General features: G+C 26.6%; 1 protein-coding gene across 1 annotated transcript in view; it reads right to left on the bottom strand.

Annotated features, from left to right (window-relative positions):
• Window positions 1–16,783, bottom strand: part of loaf (low-density lipoprotein receptor domain containing lost and found) — a 501,189-nt gene that overhangs the window by 30,319 nt on the left and 454,087 nt on the right. Inside the window, exon 4 of the mRNA XM_075358030.1 lies at window positions 4,229–4,351. Within this exon, the coding sequence (XP_075214145.1) occupies window positions 4,229–4,351 (123 nt within the window). The remainder of the gene's footprint in view (window positions 1–4,228; window positions 4,352–16,783) is intronic.

The following is a 16,783-nucleotide window of genomic DNA, read 5'->3' as shown; positions in this document are numbered from 1 at the left end:
ATAAAATCTAAAAGTAACCTTTAATCCATCTCATGCATAAAATTCCAGATCAAATTTTGCAAAGACTAAAAATATTATTAAGATCCAAGTCTCAAAATTTTAAGAGAATAGTCCAAGTTACATAAACGTCCTTTCTGAGGAGTTGGAATGAAGAATGAGTAAGTAAGAAGTGAAGGGAATTTATTTCCCATATCGATGACTAAATGTATACATATAAAGAAATTTGAAAAGTATATATAATAGAAATAGGTAATTATCTATTTGTAGATAATAATAATTATAATTATTTATAGATAAATATGATTATTAACCTATATATATATATATATATATATATATAAAAATGAATGTTTGTCCTGTATGTGTTCCTATATCATTCATCCGATTTTGTTGAACTGTTGGTGAGTTATGCGCACGCCCATAAAGGTGTCTGAATTAGTTTGGACCCACTAATGGTGCTGAGGTCGAGATATTTTGAAAAATTGCATTAATGTACCGATTTGGCTCATATTCAGAATATAAATTAATTACACGAAAAGAAAAATCTAACCTCGCTAGGTGGTGCCAGTGTCAAGATATTTACGAAACAAACAGACTCTTCTTCTATAAATATAAAAGGCAATATACATATGTGTGTTCACTATAGACTAAAAAACTACTGGATCGATTTATGCGCGGGTTTTTGGAAAATGGTCCGCCCTGTCTGGAGAAGGTTTAAAGCTATTGAAATCCTAGATCTGAGAAGTAGAAAGAAAGTTAGGGGTATTTTGAACCAACTGCTATGTTTGGAATTAGATACTGTGTTTGAATTAAATCCGATAGGTAGTGCTGTTGTTTTACCAATTGGATTTATTTACATTCTGACTTTTATAAAGTGAAGGGTTAAATTTTGTGAAGTTCCGTAATGCTCAATCTTGTAATATTTGATCAAACTTTCAATTGTGAATTGTGTTCATTTAATCTATATATGTACACTCAAATATTAATAAAGCACTAATAATAATGAAGCACTGCCAGGTCTGCTAGTTAATTATATAATTATAGTTATAAATATTTATAATTATTGGTATTGTAATTGACATGAAAAATACATTAGTAATTATTAACATAAAAAAACTAAACAGAAAGTAAATAAGAGACTTCTCAGGAAATACATGTGTTTGCTGGAAATACATATGTAAACTTTCTGCTGATACCATCACCTTTAACAAGAATTAGACTATTCAAAACATAAATAAAAAACCTAAAATATTTTTTGTAGAAAAACTGTTAAATTAAAATATGTCCTTCAGATTGGTCAGTTGACAATAACAGTGAGAAGTAATAATTTAAATATTGTATAACCGATAGTTTTTTATTAGCATTTTAATATCATAACAAAACTAAGTGTAAAAATACTTAATTTCTAATACTTAAAGATAATAACTAAATAAAAAATTTCAGAGGTTAATTTTAAAAGCAAATTTAACTAATGTGGTATTTAAACAAGTATCTGCAACAAATATGTGCAATCTGACAAAGCAAAGTGTTTATCCAGAAAATTGGATAGTATTAGTTCAGTTTATATTCTATTGAAAATTGATAGTCTATAATGAATAGAATGGTCACTTTTACTTCATGTATTCAATAAATGATTTAAAATATCCGATTTTATATCTGATTTAAAATATAATTATATCTTAATTTAATTTTTATTATTTATAACTACAATAAAATTATTGCAATAAATAAAATCTTTATTTATCATATAAAATTTGATTTAATGTTACTTTTTTTTCTGAAATGATAATTATAATAAGTTGTAATATTCTATTTTTCAAAATAATAACACTACATGTTATATGTAACAGAACAAGTTTTAAATAATAATTAGTAGTCTATATTAAATTAATATGCATTTTTTCTGAAAATAACAACATGATTATAAAGTGGTCTATTTATAATGAATAAAATGCTATACTGCCAAATTTATAAAAAAAAACTTATTTCAACTACCAGTTTACTACTTCATTTTGCTGACTACTTTGTAATATAGAGACAAAAAATCTTTCAGAAACAGATTAAATGAGATTTATTTGCTTTCAAAAACTTAATACTCAGACTTTTACAAACTTAATACTTAGAGTAAACATCTAATCACAATAATATTATTAAAACATAAAGAATTGTTGACAAGTTTCTTAAGCGAACAATAAAAATAATGAATCAGATTAAACTTACACAGAAAATTTTATAAATACGAGTATACACTTTTTTTGTTAAATTTATCAACCACCAAATAAATCATTAACAATTTGCTTAGTTGGCAATAATTTATTAAAATGATTTCAATAATTGTGGGTGGCTTTCTACTCATCTGACTGTGTTGAGAAAAATTTTTAATTTTTATAATTTATAGCTACAAAAAATATATTAAACTTTAATAAATATTTTTTAATCATTTGATTGTTTCTGAAATATTCAATAAAGTCAAATGAATAATTATCACTTCAGAAAAAATTATACAGATCATTTCTGTTAGCTTGTAATTAAATGATTAATATTCTGTTTTCAATTAATCTTTCAGTAACATTATAGTTCAACTATACATTTCTATAAAACTATTTATTTAGCTATAAATTCTTACACAAAAGCAAAAGTAAATCAAACAATATTCTGTACACCAAATGCATTTTTACTATTTTTATTATCGTGAACAAAGTGAAGGTGTCTCTTATAGCCCAGAATATGAACTAAAGTTTGGTGGATTTGGCATGGTGGTATGTAACATTTCATTCAAATTAATACTTGAAGAAGCCTGAGACAAGTAAACTTATTTAGAAAGAAATGGAGATAACAATAGTATAACAAAAAACAATTCAACATTGTAATTATAGCTGATTTAAATTAAATTTTTCAGTATCATTAAAGTTTCAGCTATACATTTCTATAAAACTATTAATTCAGCTATGATTTCTTTTGTACAGAAAAAATTAAATCAAACAATGTTCTGTACATCAAATACACTTTTACTAAGATTTGATTGTTTTATAAAATCTTAGTAGGAAATGAACTTATGCAAAAGTAAATTTACTCATTTAATCAGTGTAACTGATAATGGAGTGTATTTAATTTCTAATACTTAAATTCCTGCAGAAAGCAAACAAACCACTGGACTTTGTAAAATAAACGTGACTAGTTTATCAAAGTTGGGATGAGTTTTACTAGAGAAATGCAAATTTCAAACGTTTTTGTTTGCAATTGAAGAACACATGTCATTATTATTTGTACTATGTTGTAATTTAATGTAATATATTGCTGCTATTTTAAGATCTAAAAGTTTTGTGATTTTAATATGCCGAATTAGTGATGTTTTTTATGTATCACAGGTTAGGTTACTTCTTTGGTGCATTTACTATTTATTTATTCAATGACTTACAAACGTAGATTAAATTTCTAAGTTCTTTATATTAATGGCTGGTTGCACATTCTGCAAAATTAAATAATTAATAGCATTACAGTTCTGAATAATTCACAGCATTAGGCGTGGCTAGGAGGTACAGAGCAGCAAGGACTAGCTTTCCATTACTAACGGCAATTGTTGCTCTAAAACTTTTTTTCTATACATACAATATATATAAAAAAAATCATCTGTCACTTGTAGTGATATGAATTTGTTAAACGATTAAAATAAAATGAAAATGTTAGGTTAATGTCAAGTTTTTTTTTGACTAGTTTACAAAGTAACTGAGTAGAAGAATATTATTATTATGGTAACTGATCAAGATAAAACTTCAGATACAATGTAATACACCAAATATATATGAAGAAAATATACATATAACAATAATATATTATACTGAAGTTTATCTAAATTGAATAATAACATATAATAATAATTAAAGGATCACAGATATAAAATAAAAATTAGAAAATATTGAACTACGAATTATAGAATTATAATAATTCATGATAATTGTTAGTGGCGAAAACTATTGTTTTATACAAAAAAAAATTAGTAATAATAAAACTTAAAAGACAGAAAGGAGTATAAAATAGGATAATTGAAACTTGATACTTTTATTTACTGTGTACTGTGAGGAAATGATTGAACAACTAGCACAATGTTTTTGCAAAAACTCCAGATAATTTAAACTCTAATAATTTAAAAGAAACTGACATACATAATTATTATGTATGTTATTTATATCATACCAAATTTTCTATTTTAATGATAGTATATACTCACTGGAACATTTTGGACTAATGGCTTCATCGGAGCCATCTGCACAGTGATTAATACCATCACATACTAAATCAGTTGAAATGCAGAACTCCCGAAGAGTGCAGGTGAAGTCCATGCAAGTGTGCTCTGTGAATCATATACCAGACAAATATAATGAAAATTTCAATAAAATGAATACCAAAAGAGTCTAAAATATTTATTATAAGATTATAGAAAATCAGTTAGGTCTATTCATTTTATTACAGAAACTTAAATTTTTAATATGAGTAACAATCTATTTTATGTTAAGTTAAATATACTTTGTAAAGAATATAAATCAGAGTCTCGTCGAACATAAATGAAAATTTATGAATTATTCTAAAAAATCTTTGTAAATTTTCAACCAATAGTTATTTTTTTTAACACATGAGAGGTTTGTGTTTAGTTTGAGGAGATAAAATAGTACTCTAAGATTTAGAACTGAGATCATAACAAGAAACTAATTTTTTTCAGCAGCTTAGATAAAGCCAACTCAGCTGTCAGAAGTGTTTTAGTTAATGAAGTAGTGTAACATTTAATTTTTGACAGCTTCAATTATACTAATACCACATGTAATAATAGTGAAGAAGATTATTTACAGTTCCTCTAATTATCTATTTTATTATTTAAAGAAAACATTACTGTTTAATCTTAGTCCATGACATTATTTCTAAAGTAACCAACCACAGTTCAATAATTTAAAAATATTTATTAAACTTGAGGAATGTTATGACTTAAAATTTAACATAAAAATACATAAATGATTAATATTTAGCAAGTCTAAGGTAAAAGGAATCTTTTTTTTGTGAAGTTTCTCATTTTAACTACAATGAATGTTTAAGCTATGAAGTAATAAATTATTCGAACATTTTAAATTAATAAACAAAAGGTAAATTGTATGAATGCATTATTTATTATTCACTAATCCATGTGATTTAGCTGCTAGCGATAATAAAGTAAAAATTAAATTAAATATTTAATAAAGTTGACCAGAAAGAATATATAATATTTTTATAAATAAATGTAAATGATTCTGTTAAAAGCATATGTTATCACATCAAAGTGTTCAGTTGAAATTTAGAAGTAGAAACCTTGTAGACTTCATCATTATATCTCTTTTAACAGTAATTTTAAAAGACAATTTATGTAGTATAGTAAACAGTATTAGAGGTTCATGGTTCATAGAGAGTCACTAATTATATGTACACAGTCTGTTTCTGACAGGGCCTCTTGAGCGAGTAGAAGCTGAAGCAGTGAGATACTTCTTCACTCTCAAAAGCACACAACCACAATCTTCGTTCATCATAAACCAAACAAGGAAAACACTTGTATTAAATCATTTACTGAATAAAATCTTTATAAAAACACACATATACTGCATATATATTTATAAATTAATTATACAGAATTATATAAACAAAATTAATATGAACAGACTTGACAGTTTTATAAGTTTTTATTTCATAAAAAGAAATAACTGTGATTAAGAAAAATTAACATGAAAAGTCTTTGTAAAGGAGTCTTTGAAAATGAAAGAACTTATACTTGCTTTTATGTTGATCTGTTAAGACTTTGCATGAAAAGCATAGTGAAATTTATTTAAGAATTATTGTATCAATACATTTGTTTGTTATAAACTTACAAAATAATTAATAAATTAAGCAACATAATTTGAATGTTTCATTCACTTGCTGTAATTAGATATATGAAAAGGTTTCTACATTTGGTGAAGTTTAGGTTTAAAAGAAAGAATGAAGTTTAATTACATACTAAAAAAAGAACTTTTTAATCATCTTTACAGAAACATAAGGCTTGTTTCTTATTTCAAGTGCAATAATAAAATATGTATAAAATGCAGCATGACTCAGCATATCTGAACTAGACAGGACCAGAAGGGAGCTGATGAATGAAAATCTGAATAAGTCTATAAAGTCTATTGAGATAAGTGAGAAGTATAAAATAAAGAATCCATTTTAAAATGTTTTTAATTTAAGCATTAATCATAAACTAAAACTTTACTTATAGCAGGATCAATTTAAAAAAAAAAGAATTTGAAAATAGGCATCACTAGATCACTCAAATTTCATTAAATGGGCAAGTTCAATACCCACCTAGTGGATATAACTGCTTATACTTGTTTTTAATTTCATTTATATAACTGATGGGTCTAAAATTCACAGTTTTTAATATACTGATGAAAAAAATGAAAACAAATTTTTCAATTTGAAAATTAATAAATTAAATTCAGATATCTATACTATTATACAAAGAGGAAGAGGTTTTTTTCTTTGATTAGGATAAATAAAAAACTACTCAATCAATCGTAACCAAATTTTTACCCATACTTCTTGCCATAACAGAGGTTTTTAGATATTTCATCTTGAAAAATCTCTAAAAAAGTGCACACATATATATGTATAGTGGAGATTTGCCGGTTGAAGCACAAATTTTATTAAATCGAATTAATGAATGGTGAACTGTCAGTCTCTATCACTGTGTAAGCTGGGTTTGAGCTGAATGATTCGAATCAATTGAATGAATAATTTTACAAAAATAATAGAATTAAACTTATGTTAAATAAAATATTAATAAATTTAAAAAGTTTCTGTTTAACAATAATGAGCTTCCTGTGGAGACATGTGAGGCTAGATTGGTGAGGTATGTGAGCAACTCGTGGGAGGCTAGACCAATCATTACCATCAGTTGATAACAAACAGGGAGCCCCTGGGGTGCTGTTTTGGGAGGTGTGATGGAGTGCTATTATAATACCTCTGCAAACAATCATCCAATTATAAAAATTCAAACAGAGTCTTTCTTACTAGATTGTAGATTAATCCTTTTACTTCATTATTATATTTCTGCCACCATGGAAAAGAAATCAGTTATGAATTTTTCATCATCAAAGGTGAGTGTACTTCAATTACCATAGTTACTATTATTCTATCTTTTGTAATTTAGTTCCTTTTTCAGATTTCTATAGACCTGAATACTATAATTATTATTTATCAGTATTATTCTCACAACCATGAGGATAATGTACAGAGGTATCCAGGGGGTGGAGCCCTCTGGGTATATGGGAGTGGCGACCGAAGCAAGCTCTGCAGTTCTTACTTGAAAATGTCAAACAAAACAAACCTATGACAAAAAACTTCAACATAAGCATCCTAAAGACAAATGCTTACGATTCTTGTAATAATAGACATTTCACAAAAATATGTTTCAGAAAAAAATAACTGTGAAGTATTACTACAAGATTTGACATCCCAAAACAAAATAATGCACAGTCAATTACATTTTTCCATTTATAGAGTTCTAGAGAAAATCATTCTTCAATGTACAATATACTACACATTATGTATGTATATTAAAACTAGACATTATGAATAAAATATAAAGAATCTTTTTTGTTGAGAAATGGAGCAATATTTTTAGGGAATAATTTTTAAAAATATAAAGAAAATACATAATAAAATAAACTTCACTGTTAAATATGAATAGATGTATTAATGGTTTTTACTCTCATATCACAGACTGTAAGAAAAACAATAATACAAATACATAACTTTCAGAAAAACAACTAAAACAAACATAAATCCACCCAGTCTATATAATCTGATTTACAGGTTACTAAACACACCTGTATTAACTGAAGGTATATGGAAGAACTCAACAGTAAAAATTACTTCATAAGAATAGATTTTCACATAATCACAGACTCATTCCCTTACAAAGTAAAGAAAAACAAAACAAAAAATACTTTACCCTAACATAATACGAGTAAATAAAACAAAAAAAAAATCTAAAACAAAACCATCAGTTTCATGACATAGCACAATTATTAAAAGATCATGAGCTTGAGTGGTACACAAACTAAAATGGCTGTAACTGTTCAAAGGTCTATGTTGGACAAAAACAGGTTATGACTAGGAAACAACTAGATCACAATCCAGTCTCAAACAAGCTACTGAAATTAATCATTTGAATAGCTATTTCATGAAAATTGGCATTGCCAATTTGGAATTACAGGTAGAAACCAAATAAATATACCATCCAAAACCATTTCCTTCTTCTGGATATATAATTTTAGCTGGAACAAAAAAATTTTTATGAACATGGTCTGAAGTTAGTTGTTATTGTAATAAAGAGTTTGGTTTATTTTATCTCTGGTCATATGCTAAAATAATTATAAAATAATGTAAAATATATCAGTTATTTTCACTGATGATTAATAATATATATATATATATATATATATAAAATAATAATTTATTAATAACTATCGTAGCAGTAGAATTATTATAAACTATTAATTAAGTAAAGAAAAATGTTCTCTAAAGTTTTAATACTTGATTAATTTTATCTTGTGTTCAACTGATTAAGCAGTGCACACTGCGAAAACATTTGTGAAGTTTAAAAAGAAAAAAAAACAGTAAGTTTTTCTTTAATACATATATATATACATACAGATATTTTTCTGAATATTTTATAACTGATGAAGAACCTTAGGTTTCAAAAGTGTTTTTAGTAATGCTGTAAGAATATTTTAATTATTTTACTTTTTTGTTAGAAATTTGGTACCATACTTAAGGCCATATATTTAAAATTTGTTGTGTAACCAATACTTTTGTTGGCTCTCACCTGAATGAAAATTGATTTTCTCTACTAACTTTATCACCACCAACTTTACTCCTTAATTTGGGTTCCAAAAAAATTACAGTAGGGCTTTTTTTTATTAGAAGAGCTGAAATCCAAGCGAAATCTTTCACTAGCCTTAATTTAAAAACAAAACGTTTCCAAACCTATCTTTTTACGTACTTTTTTTCATTATTTTCACCAGTCGAACATGTCCTGAAAGTTTCTCCATGGGACACCCTTATATATTTCAAATCAGTTGTTTTCAAAATAGCTGATTTTTGAATTCGAAGGTTCTGAGGTTCAAATCCTAATAAATGTTAGTTGCTTTTATATGGATATGAATACCAAGGCGATGGATACTGGTGTACTTTGGTGGTTGGGGTTCAATTAACCACACATCTCAGGAATAGTTGGCCTGAGTCTGTAAAAGACTACACCTCATTTACATGTCATATATATCATCGTTACCTCATTGGGCTAGGGGAAGGGGTTACTTACTGTTCATGAACAGATTGCAACTTACACAGGAAAATAAAAAAATATATTTCTGAAATTTGCTTTTCAGGCACTTTTATTTACAACATACTTCATTTGATGAGATTCAAAAATTTTTGATTTTTTGGCTTAAAGCAATTCCTTCTGCAATTTTTTCTTTCCAAAATCTCATAAAACCCAGATTTATTACAGTATTAGTATGAATCATTTTTTTGATACCTTAGTTATGAAAAGTGTTGCTGCATTTCTAGAATTACAGCAGCACAAACATAATAATGAAACATATTACCTTCCTACTGGAGCAGTAAAAAAAGTGACATACTCTAGCTATTAAGCATTCAGATCATTGTTACAAGAACTGGGTTCAGAACTGATCAATTTCAAGTAGGACAAGACCAACTTTTAACTGTTACTATGATTGCAGTTTCTTATAGGGAGGTTTAACCCTTAAAAAACAAAAATTGAAATAAAATTAAAGGAAAATTTGAATTATAAATTAACAAAATTTCATAATTATTAGAAAATGTCTATCCTGAATAAATATTCAACTCCAACACTTTTTTTTATTAGTGAAATCGTTAAACGTGATGTACTCCAATAGTTGGTATAAAGATTAGCATATCAGCTTACAGAATGCAAGGAAGGCCCAGCTAAATTATTACTTGCCTGGTATTTTTTTCACCTACCATTTCATTCAGCTCATCCTTCTTTAAGTTTGTAATAGTATGTTTTATGATGTAATAACAACACGCGCACATGCACATAAACTTTAAGACTTTCAATAGACAATGCTTCAATGTGCTGCATTTTAATATTTAATTTTAAAAAAAATGTAATTATATATATTATGTTCTGTTGATGACTAGACACTGATATCACTAAGTAAACTGTTTTAAATGACTATATGTTTTTCATTCCAAAATTTTCCTGATAAGTAAGACGGATTTCAACTTCATTTGTTTCACTGATTAGCAGAAGTATTTGTTAACAATCCCTTTTCTTGGAAGTCATTTGCAATCTATGTCTCCATCTTTCTTTTAACTTTCTACAATCTTGATAAAACTTTGGTTTCCTCCGCTCTATCTACATGTTCATATCTTTTCCCATTTTCATATTTTATTTCCTGTACCTTTAAGATAACAGTCAGCAACAGTAAATATTTTTCTTATCATTGAAAATCTTGATTTTTTTTAAATTTTTGACATAGACATCATCATCGATCTCAAAATCTACCAACATTTGGTTTTATCTGTTACATCTTTTTTTTCCAATTACTCTACCTGATGCAAGTATTTAAAAAACATCTTTTCAACAGAATTATTATTATTTATTTCTTTAGTGGAATCATTTTTATTTCAACATCCTTATAATGCAAATTTTTCCTCTATTAATTTACAGTCTATTTTCTATTATCTTTTGCTAACTCTTCAATCTTTGCATTTCATAATTTACCTTATGCCAAATCTTTTCCATTAAAATCTTGTTTTTAAAAACAATCTTATTTTTTCTGTTTTGACCACCACTAAATTTTATCTTAGATAAATGTAAAAGAGTTTTGAATTCATATTATTGAATGTTGTAAGCACTTTAATTCAGTTTGGTTTAATATAAACTGTAATAAATCATAATTGTAAAGTAATTTTATTATAAATTTGACAATTGAACACACACTTCTGTGAAAAAATTACAAGTACTGATATACAGTTTTCAAATATTCTGATGATAACTTTTAAATATAATACTGATACAATGTGATTAAATACTATATACAACAAAATATGATATTTTATTCATTAAACCAATATTAAATTCTAATTCTGATTACAAATAAATAGTGCGTACGATGAAAATAAAAGCTTGCTTGCAAGGAGGCGAACAGTTGCGCACAGTGACTGTGCTTTTCTTGTAACATTAGAATCACTCGGAAACTGAGTCATCTGCAATACAGTGTGTTTAACTATTTTCAATAATAGAAAAAATTCTTTCCTCAATTAAAATTTATTTTCATTTAATTTCAGACAATAATTTCTTTAAAAATATTTACTGTACTTATAAATATTTCTTATTTCATATAATACAAAAAAGAATAGTTTATAATTGTATTAATGTATTATTATTACACTTCCTCCAACAAGTGAGTGAGTCATAAAATGAATGACCACTTTATAAGAACAAAGGTTATCAAAATATTTTTTTTCTTTATTTGCTTCTGGGACTACTGTCAGATACTGCTTCAGAGGATGAGATGAAATGGTGATTTTGTAGCATGTGAAAATGCGATGTTGTACTGGGGTTCAAACCTGGGACCTCTGGATGAAAGGCCGAGATGTTACCACTTGCACCACAGAGGCTGGCTGAGTTATATTTACATGCACTTGTTGTAATGGGTATTAGTATTTTGATGATGTTTATAATAATGAACATCATCATTAAATTATTTATCATATGGCACATGGACATGATTTCACAATGTACATTAAGATAGACAGGAAAGCTACCCTCAAAATAAAGTTGTAGTTGTCTGTTTGCTGCCCTGTTGCAAAGATGGAAACAAACTGTTTCCGTCTTTGTAGTATTTCATCATCATTAAATAATGGCCTACACCCTACAAATTATAACAATTTATTAATAGCTCAGTCATTTTATATGTATCTGTAGAGGAGCTAAGTAATTTTTGTATTGAATTCTTGACTAATATTCAGTACTAATGTTTACTTTTAATTTTCAATAAACTGATTTAGTTCAGTTCTTGGCGTGTCCTGGAACGAATGGCATAGTTGTTTTCTTCTGTAATGTATGCCATGTTAGTTAATGGTTTGTGTACATTAATCAGTTTGTATGTTTTTTGCGTTTTTTGTAAGTGAATTATTTTTTGCAATGGGAGAATTTGAATCCATAGTTAAGAATAAAAAGCTCCTTAGCCAAGCTTGTAAAATGGTTACGATTTATGAAGAAAGAAACTATAAAGTTAAGAAAATTAAAAGATATTAAAAATTTAATATGCATTCAAAAATGTGAAGAAAGAACTGCTACAGCTTGTAACCCACTGAGGAGTTGGTATAGTGGTGAACTCGTCATCGCAAATCGGCTGATTTCAAAGTCAAGAGTTGTAAGGTTCAAATCCCAGTGAATGTGATTACTTTTATATAGATTTGAATATTAGGTCGTGAATACCGATGTTCTTTGGTGGTTGGTTTTTTGTTCACAACAGTTCCTGGTATTAATACAACAGTATGTTCGTAGTAATAACAGGAACTGGACATATAATTCCAATTTCAAGAAAGTTTTAATAATAATAATAGTACAATTAACAATGAAAACAATCGTACAAAAAAATAATTTGAAAATTCTAAATAGAAAAAAATGAAATATTATATAAAAAAAAATTGTACAATAATAATTATGCATCTACTTTAGCATAATTACAATATACTTTCAAGTACTAATTAAGATATATTTATTTTACAAATACATCTAAATTAAAATTCTTGTTTTTGCAATCTTTACTTTTATTGAATTATTAATACAAATTAGGTAATAATGAATTATAATTAATAAAACATGAAAATGATAGTAAATTAAACATGTATAAGTAAAGTACAATGATTATTATTGTTGTCCTTTAGATGTTAAGATTTACCTGTTAATGTTTTCAGGTTCAGTAGTAATGCAGTATCGACTTTCTCCAATACAAGCTTTTGTTTTCATTGTATGTTCTATACATACTTATATAAATGTTTTTTTCTAAATATAAACAATAATTTAATTTTTTTAATTAATCATGACAGTCTTTTTTTCAGACAAAATTTTAATGATAACTGGTAAATAATTAAATGATTTAAAAAATAATAATGTAAATGATTAAATGTAAAAACAATTAAATGATTGCATGTACTATATCTGGATTTATTAATTTTTCTCTTTTATGGAATATCAGTCATACACTCACCAAACCATAATAAAAAAAAATCCTTTTGAACAGATCGCGTTCAAATGAAAATAATGAGACCACTAACAAAACACTGAAAATGAATCAGTCAGTATTATGAACCACAACCAGGCACTATTTAATTTTATCTGGGTGATTATACATGAATTAATTACACTGAGGCAAGTAATATTGCTTAGCTTTCAGTTTTTAGAGTATAAGTATAATAAATTGTAATTAAAAAAATTATATAATTATTTTGTTAATTAAATAATTATAATTACTTTTACAATAATTTTAATTAACAATGTTCATTATAATGAGAGATGAAGACCAACTTTAGTACCATTTAGTTTATAAGTTATTTCATAAAAATATGATTCATGATTATTTTAAAGCATATTTTTTTAATTTATTTTCGTGCAAATATGTTTTTTAAAGGTTATTTGGAAACTTTAAACTGCTCATAAAAAAAATTGTTCAGTTTAAGAAGGTTACTTCTGAAACTATTTATCACACAATATTTTTCAAATAAATATTGATCTTTAGAACTGAACACTGATATTTTGAATATCAGCAGTTTCAGCCTTCTAAGGCATAAATTTTAAGTTTCAGCAATTAAAAAAAATTATTATTTTTGTGCTAGAGACTAGCAAATTTTTTTTTATTGCACATTTTTCGAATGTAGTAAGGAAGCAAAGAAAATTAAGTTAAGCATATAATTTTTAACTTTCTTCAACAATGAAGTTGTGATTTGGTAAAAAGTGAAAAATATTACTTTTTTTTTGTAAAATGTTTTCCTGGTTTTGCTAGCCTTATTTTATACTTCAATTGTCTGTTTATTTATTTTTTTTAAATTAAAATGCTAAAATCTTATCTTCATGCATTTATTCCAATTATACTTCATTATTTTCATTAATAAGTTCAGAGTTTTTATAACTATTTTTTTAGAGTTATTAAAATGCAATAATTACCGAAAATCTTGATATTACTTATTAAAATTAGAATATATAAATTCCTGTCATGCTACCATTTCATAAAAATAAAGCTAAAAATAATTAATTCTGAAAAAAATACATTTTTCTTAACGAGTTTTGAACCATTGAAACAAAATATAAATAATAACACTTCTATAATTATTCCTTAAATCCAAGAAGAAGTAGACATTTGTAAAGGACAATTTACAACTATTTTCAAACATATCAAGCTATTAAATAATCTTAATGGGAAGTTCAGATAAGTGATTTTTACTTCATTCTGATACTTCTAAATGAAACACTGTATTGATACAGGGCAGAAGGGCAGAGATTTTCCTAAAGGAATCCTATGTTTTATGCGTTTTTTTAGTGTTTGTAGGAAAATGTGTTTCTTTATGTTTGGAAAAATTGATGCAGCATAATTTTGAGCTTACTGATAAAAAATTACTGATTACTTATGTGCTGCTCCATTACTGGTAAAAGACTCTCCTCCAGACTACCAATGCAGCAGCCTTGGTTCTTGTGCCATGGCACAAGAACCCTTGGGCCATGGGCCATGTGCTCTAAAAGTTCTTTTAATGTGCTTCTAAAAGTGACTCCCACAATTCAAATATATATAAAACTTAAAAACTACTAACAATGTCAATTAAAAGAGCCACATAATATGTGAATTCTGAAGATGAATTCTTAACCAATCTCACCCAAATTTATTAATTTAATCAGAAAGGAAGATGTGATCTGCCTCTTAGATATAATTTCTTATAATACCCTTTATATTAGATTCTCCATTTCTTTAAATACCCTGATCAAATTACAATCAAAGGAGATTTCACTCCGTACATGAGCACTCATGTAATTAGTAATCAGATGGCTACTCATATGCAAAGTTTAGCAATGTTTAATGATGGGTGTGAGTAGAATAATGTCAATTAACTGGAGTGATTCTTAATTTCCTCATTTAAGTGGGGTTTTTGCCTTAATTTGTGACCCTTCTATGGGTAGATTATCCCTTTCTTATTACTTAACCTTTTCTCTCTTATACTTATTTCCTTTGTTCGTGGTGTGTTTTGTTTTTCATTGGACACCCTCTGGTTATGTGTGAAGGACAAGGAGACCGTAAATGATTTAAACTTGGTACTGTATGGTTTGGTAGGAATGGCTCTGCCTAGGGACCAGTCGAGGAATTCTATTTCCCACCTGATGATTGCACAAAAAATCCAAAATGGGGTTGAGTTGCTCATTGAATAAAGCCTGGCCTTCCCTCACACTAAATACATTTATATTTATTGTTAAATATAAAAAAAAAAAACTTTTAAAATATGTATATATTTATAATTTTAAAAATGGGTTTATCTTTATCAATAGAGCAGTTAAAAAGTTGTGTAAATTATTTCTGATAAAGAATGGTACTTACTATTTTGCTTGTAAATGCTTGTAAAATATTTAAATGTAAGCATACATAAGCCCTAGATGAAAAATTTCTGAAATTTTTGTTAAAAATAAAACAAAATTTATGTATTACATTAAATATTTATTAAATTAATTTTGGAAGAAGTGAGAATGATCTTATTCATAATTGTGTTTTAAATACCACCAATGCTGAACTGAATAAAACTAAAAGGAATAATTAATCATTTTAAGTTGAAAAGGTAATTTGCCAGTATGAAGAATATATTATTATAATATACTAGTTAAATATGAAATTTTAAATTTAACCTTTAAGTCAGATTTTTTATTTTTATTTGTATCAGTTCAAATGTTTTTTAATTGAATTACATTGTAGTTTTAGTTTTAATTTTCTCATAATTATGTCAGCTTATGTAGAGTGTGTTTTAATATAAATAGCTCCTTGATCTTTCTCGAGTTATTTTTCTGTCGTTGGGTTTTAATTAATAAAATTTTGATTTGATTATTCAGAAATGCAACTAGATTAATATTAACAAGTAGGAGCTTACAATGCCCTGCTAAAATGTACCCATGGCCCTAAATAATTAAAGTTGTACAAAATTTTCAAGTTTTTGCAATATTGTATGAATCAATTAGTCAATTAATTGTATTATGAATCAGTTAAAAGTAATCAGAAATAGAGTACATCTCATCTAAAATATTTCATTACTTAATGAAGTACTTGGAATGATTTGAACTAGTTCAGAATCAGTCAGTCTATTTACTACATTATAAATTGATACTGTAGTGAATGAAAAATTACGCATCCATTTATTAATCATTATTGAAGAAAGAAAAACAGATTATTTGGGATGAAATTTAAAGTAGGCTATTGAACAACATCATGCATAGCTTCCTACATAAATGTGTTGCTTTTGCTTTACTCTGCCCTGGTCTTTATGGCTGACACATGTAAGCACATGAAATGCAAAAGACACAGAATTTCTTTCCCTCAGTATAATGATGATCACTGTACTGATAGACCACATGGAAAACAAAATGAAGGTAGCACTTGCAGTCATGAATATCTTCTTCAGTTTGGTGAGTTTGGTATGCCAG

The sequence above is a fragment of the Lycorma delicatula genome, chromosome 2 (assembly GCF_047948215.1).
Source record: "Lycorma delicatula isolate Av1 chromosome 2, ASM4794821v1, whole genome shotgun sequence".
Lineage (NCBI taxonomy): Eukaryota > Metazoa > Arthropoda > Insecta > Hemiptera > Fulgoridae > Lycorma > Lycorma delicatula.
This window is presented reverse-complemented; position numbering and strand designations above follow the sequence as displayed.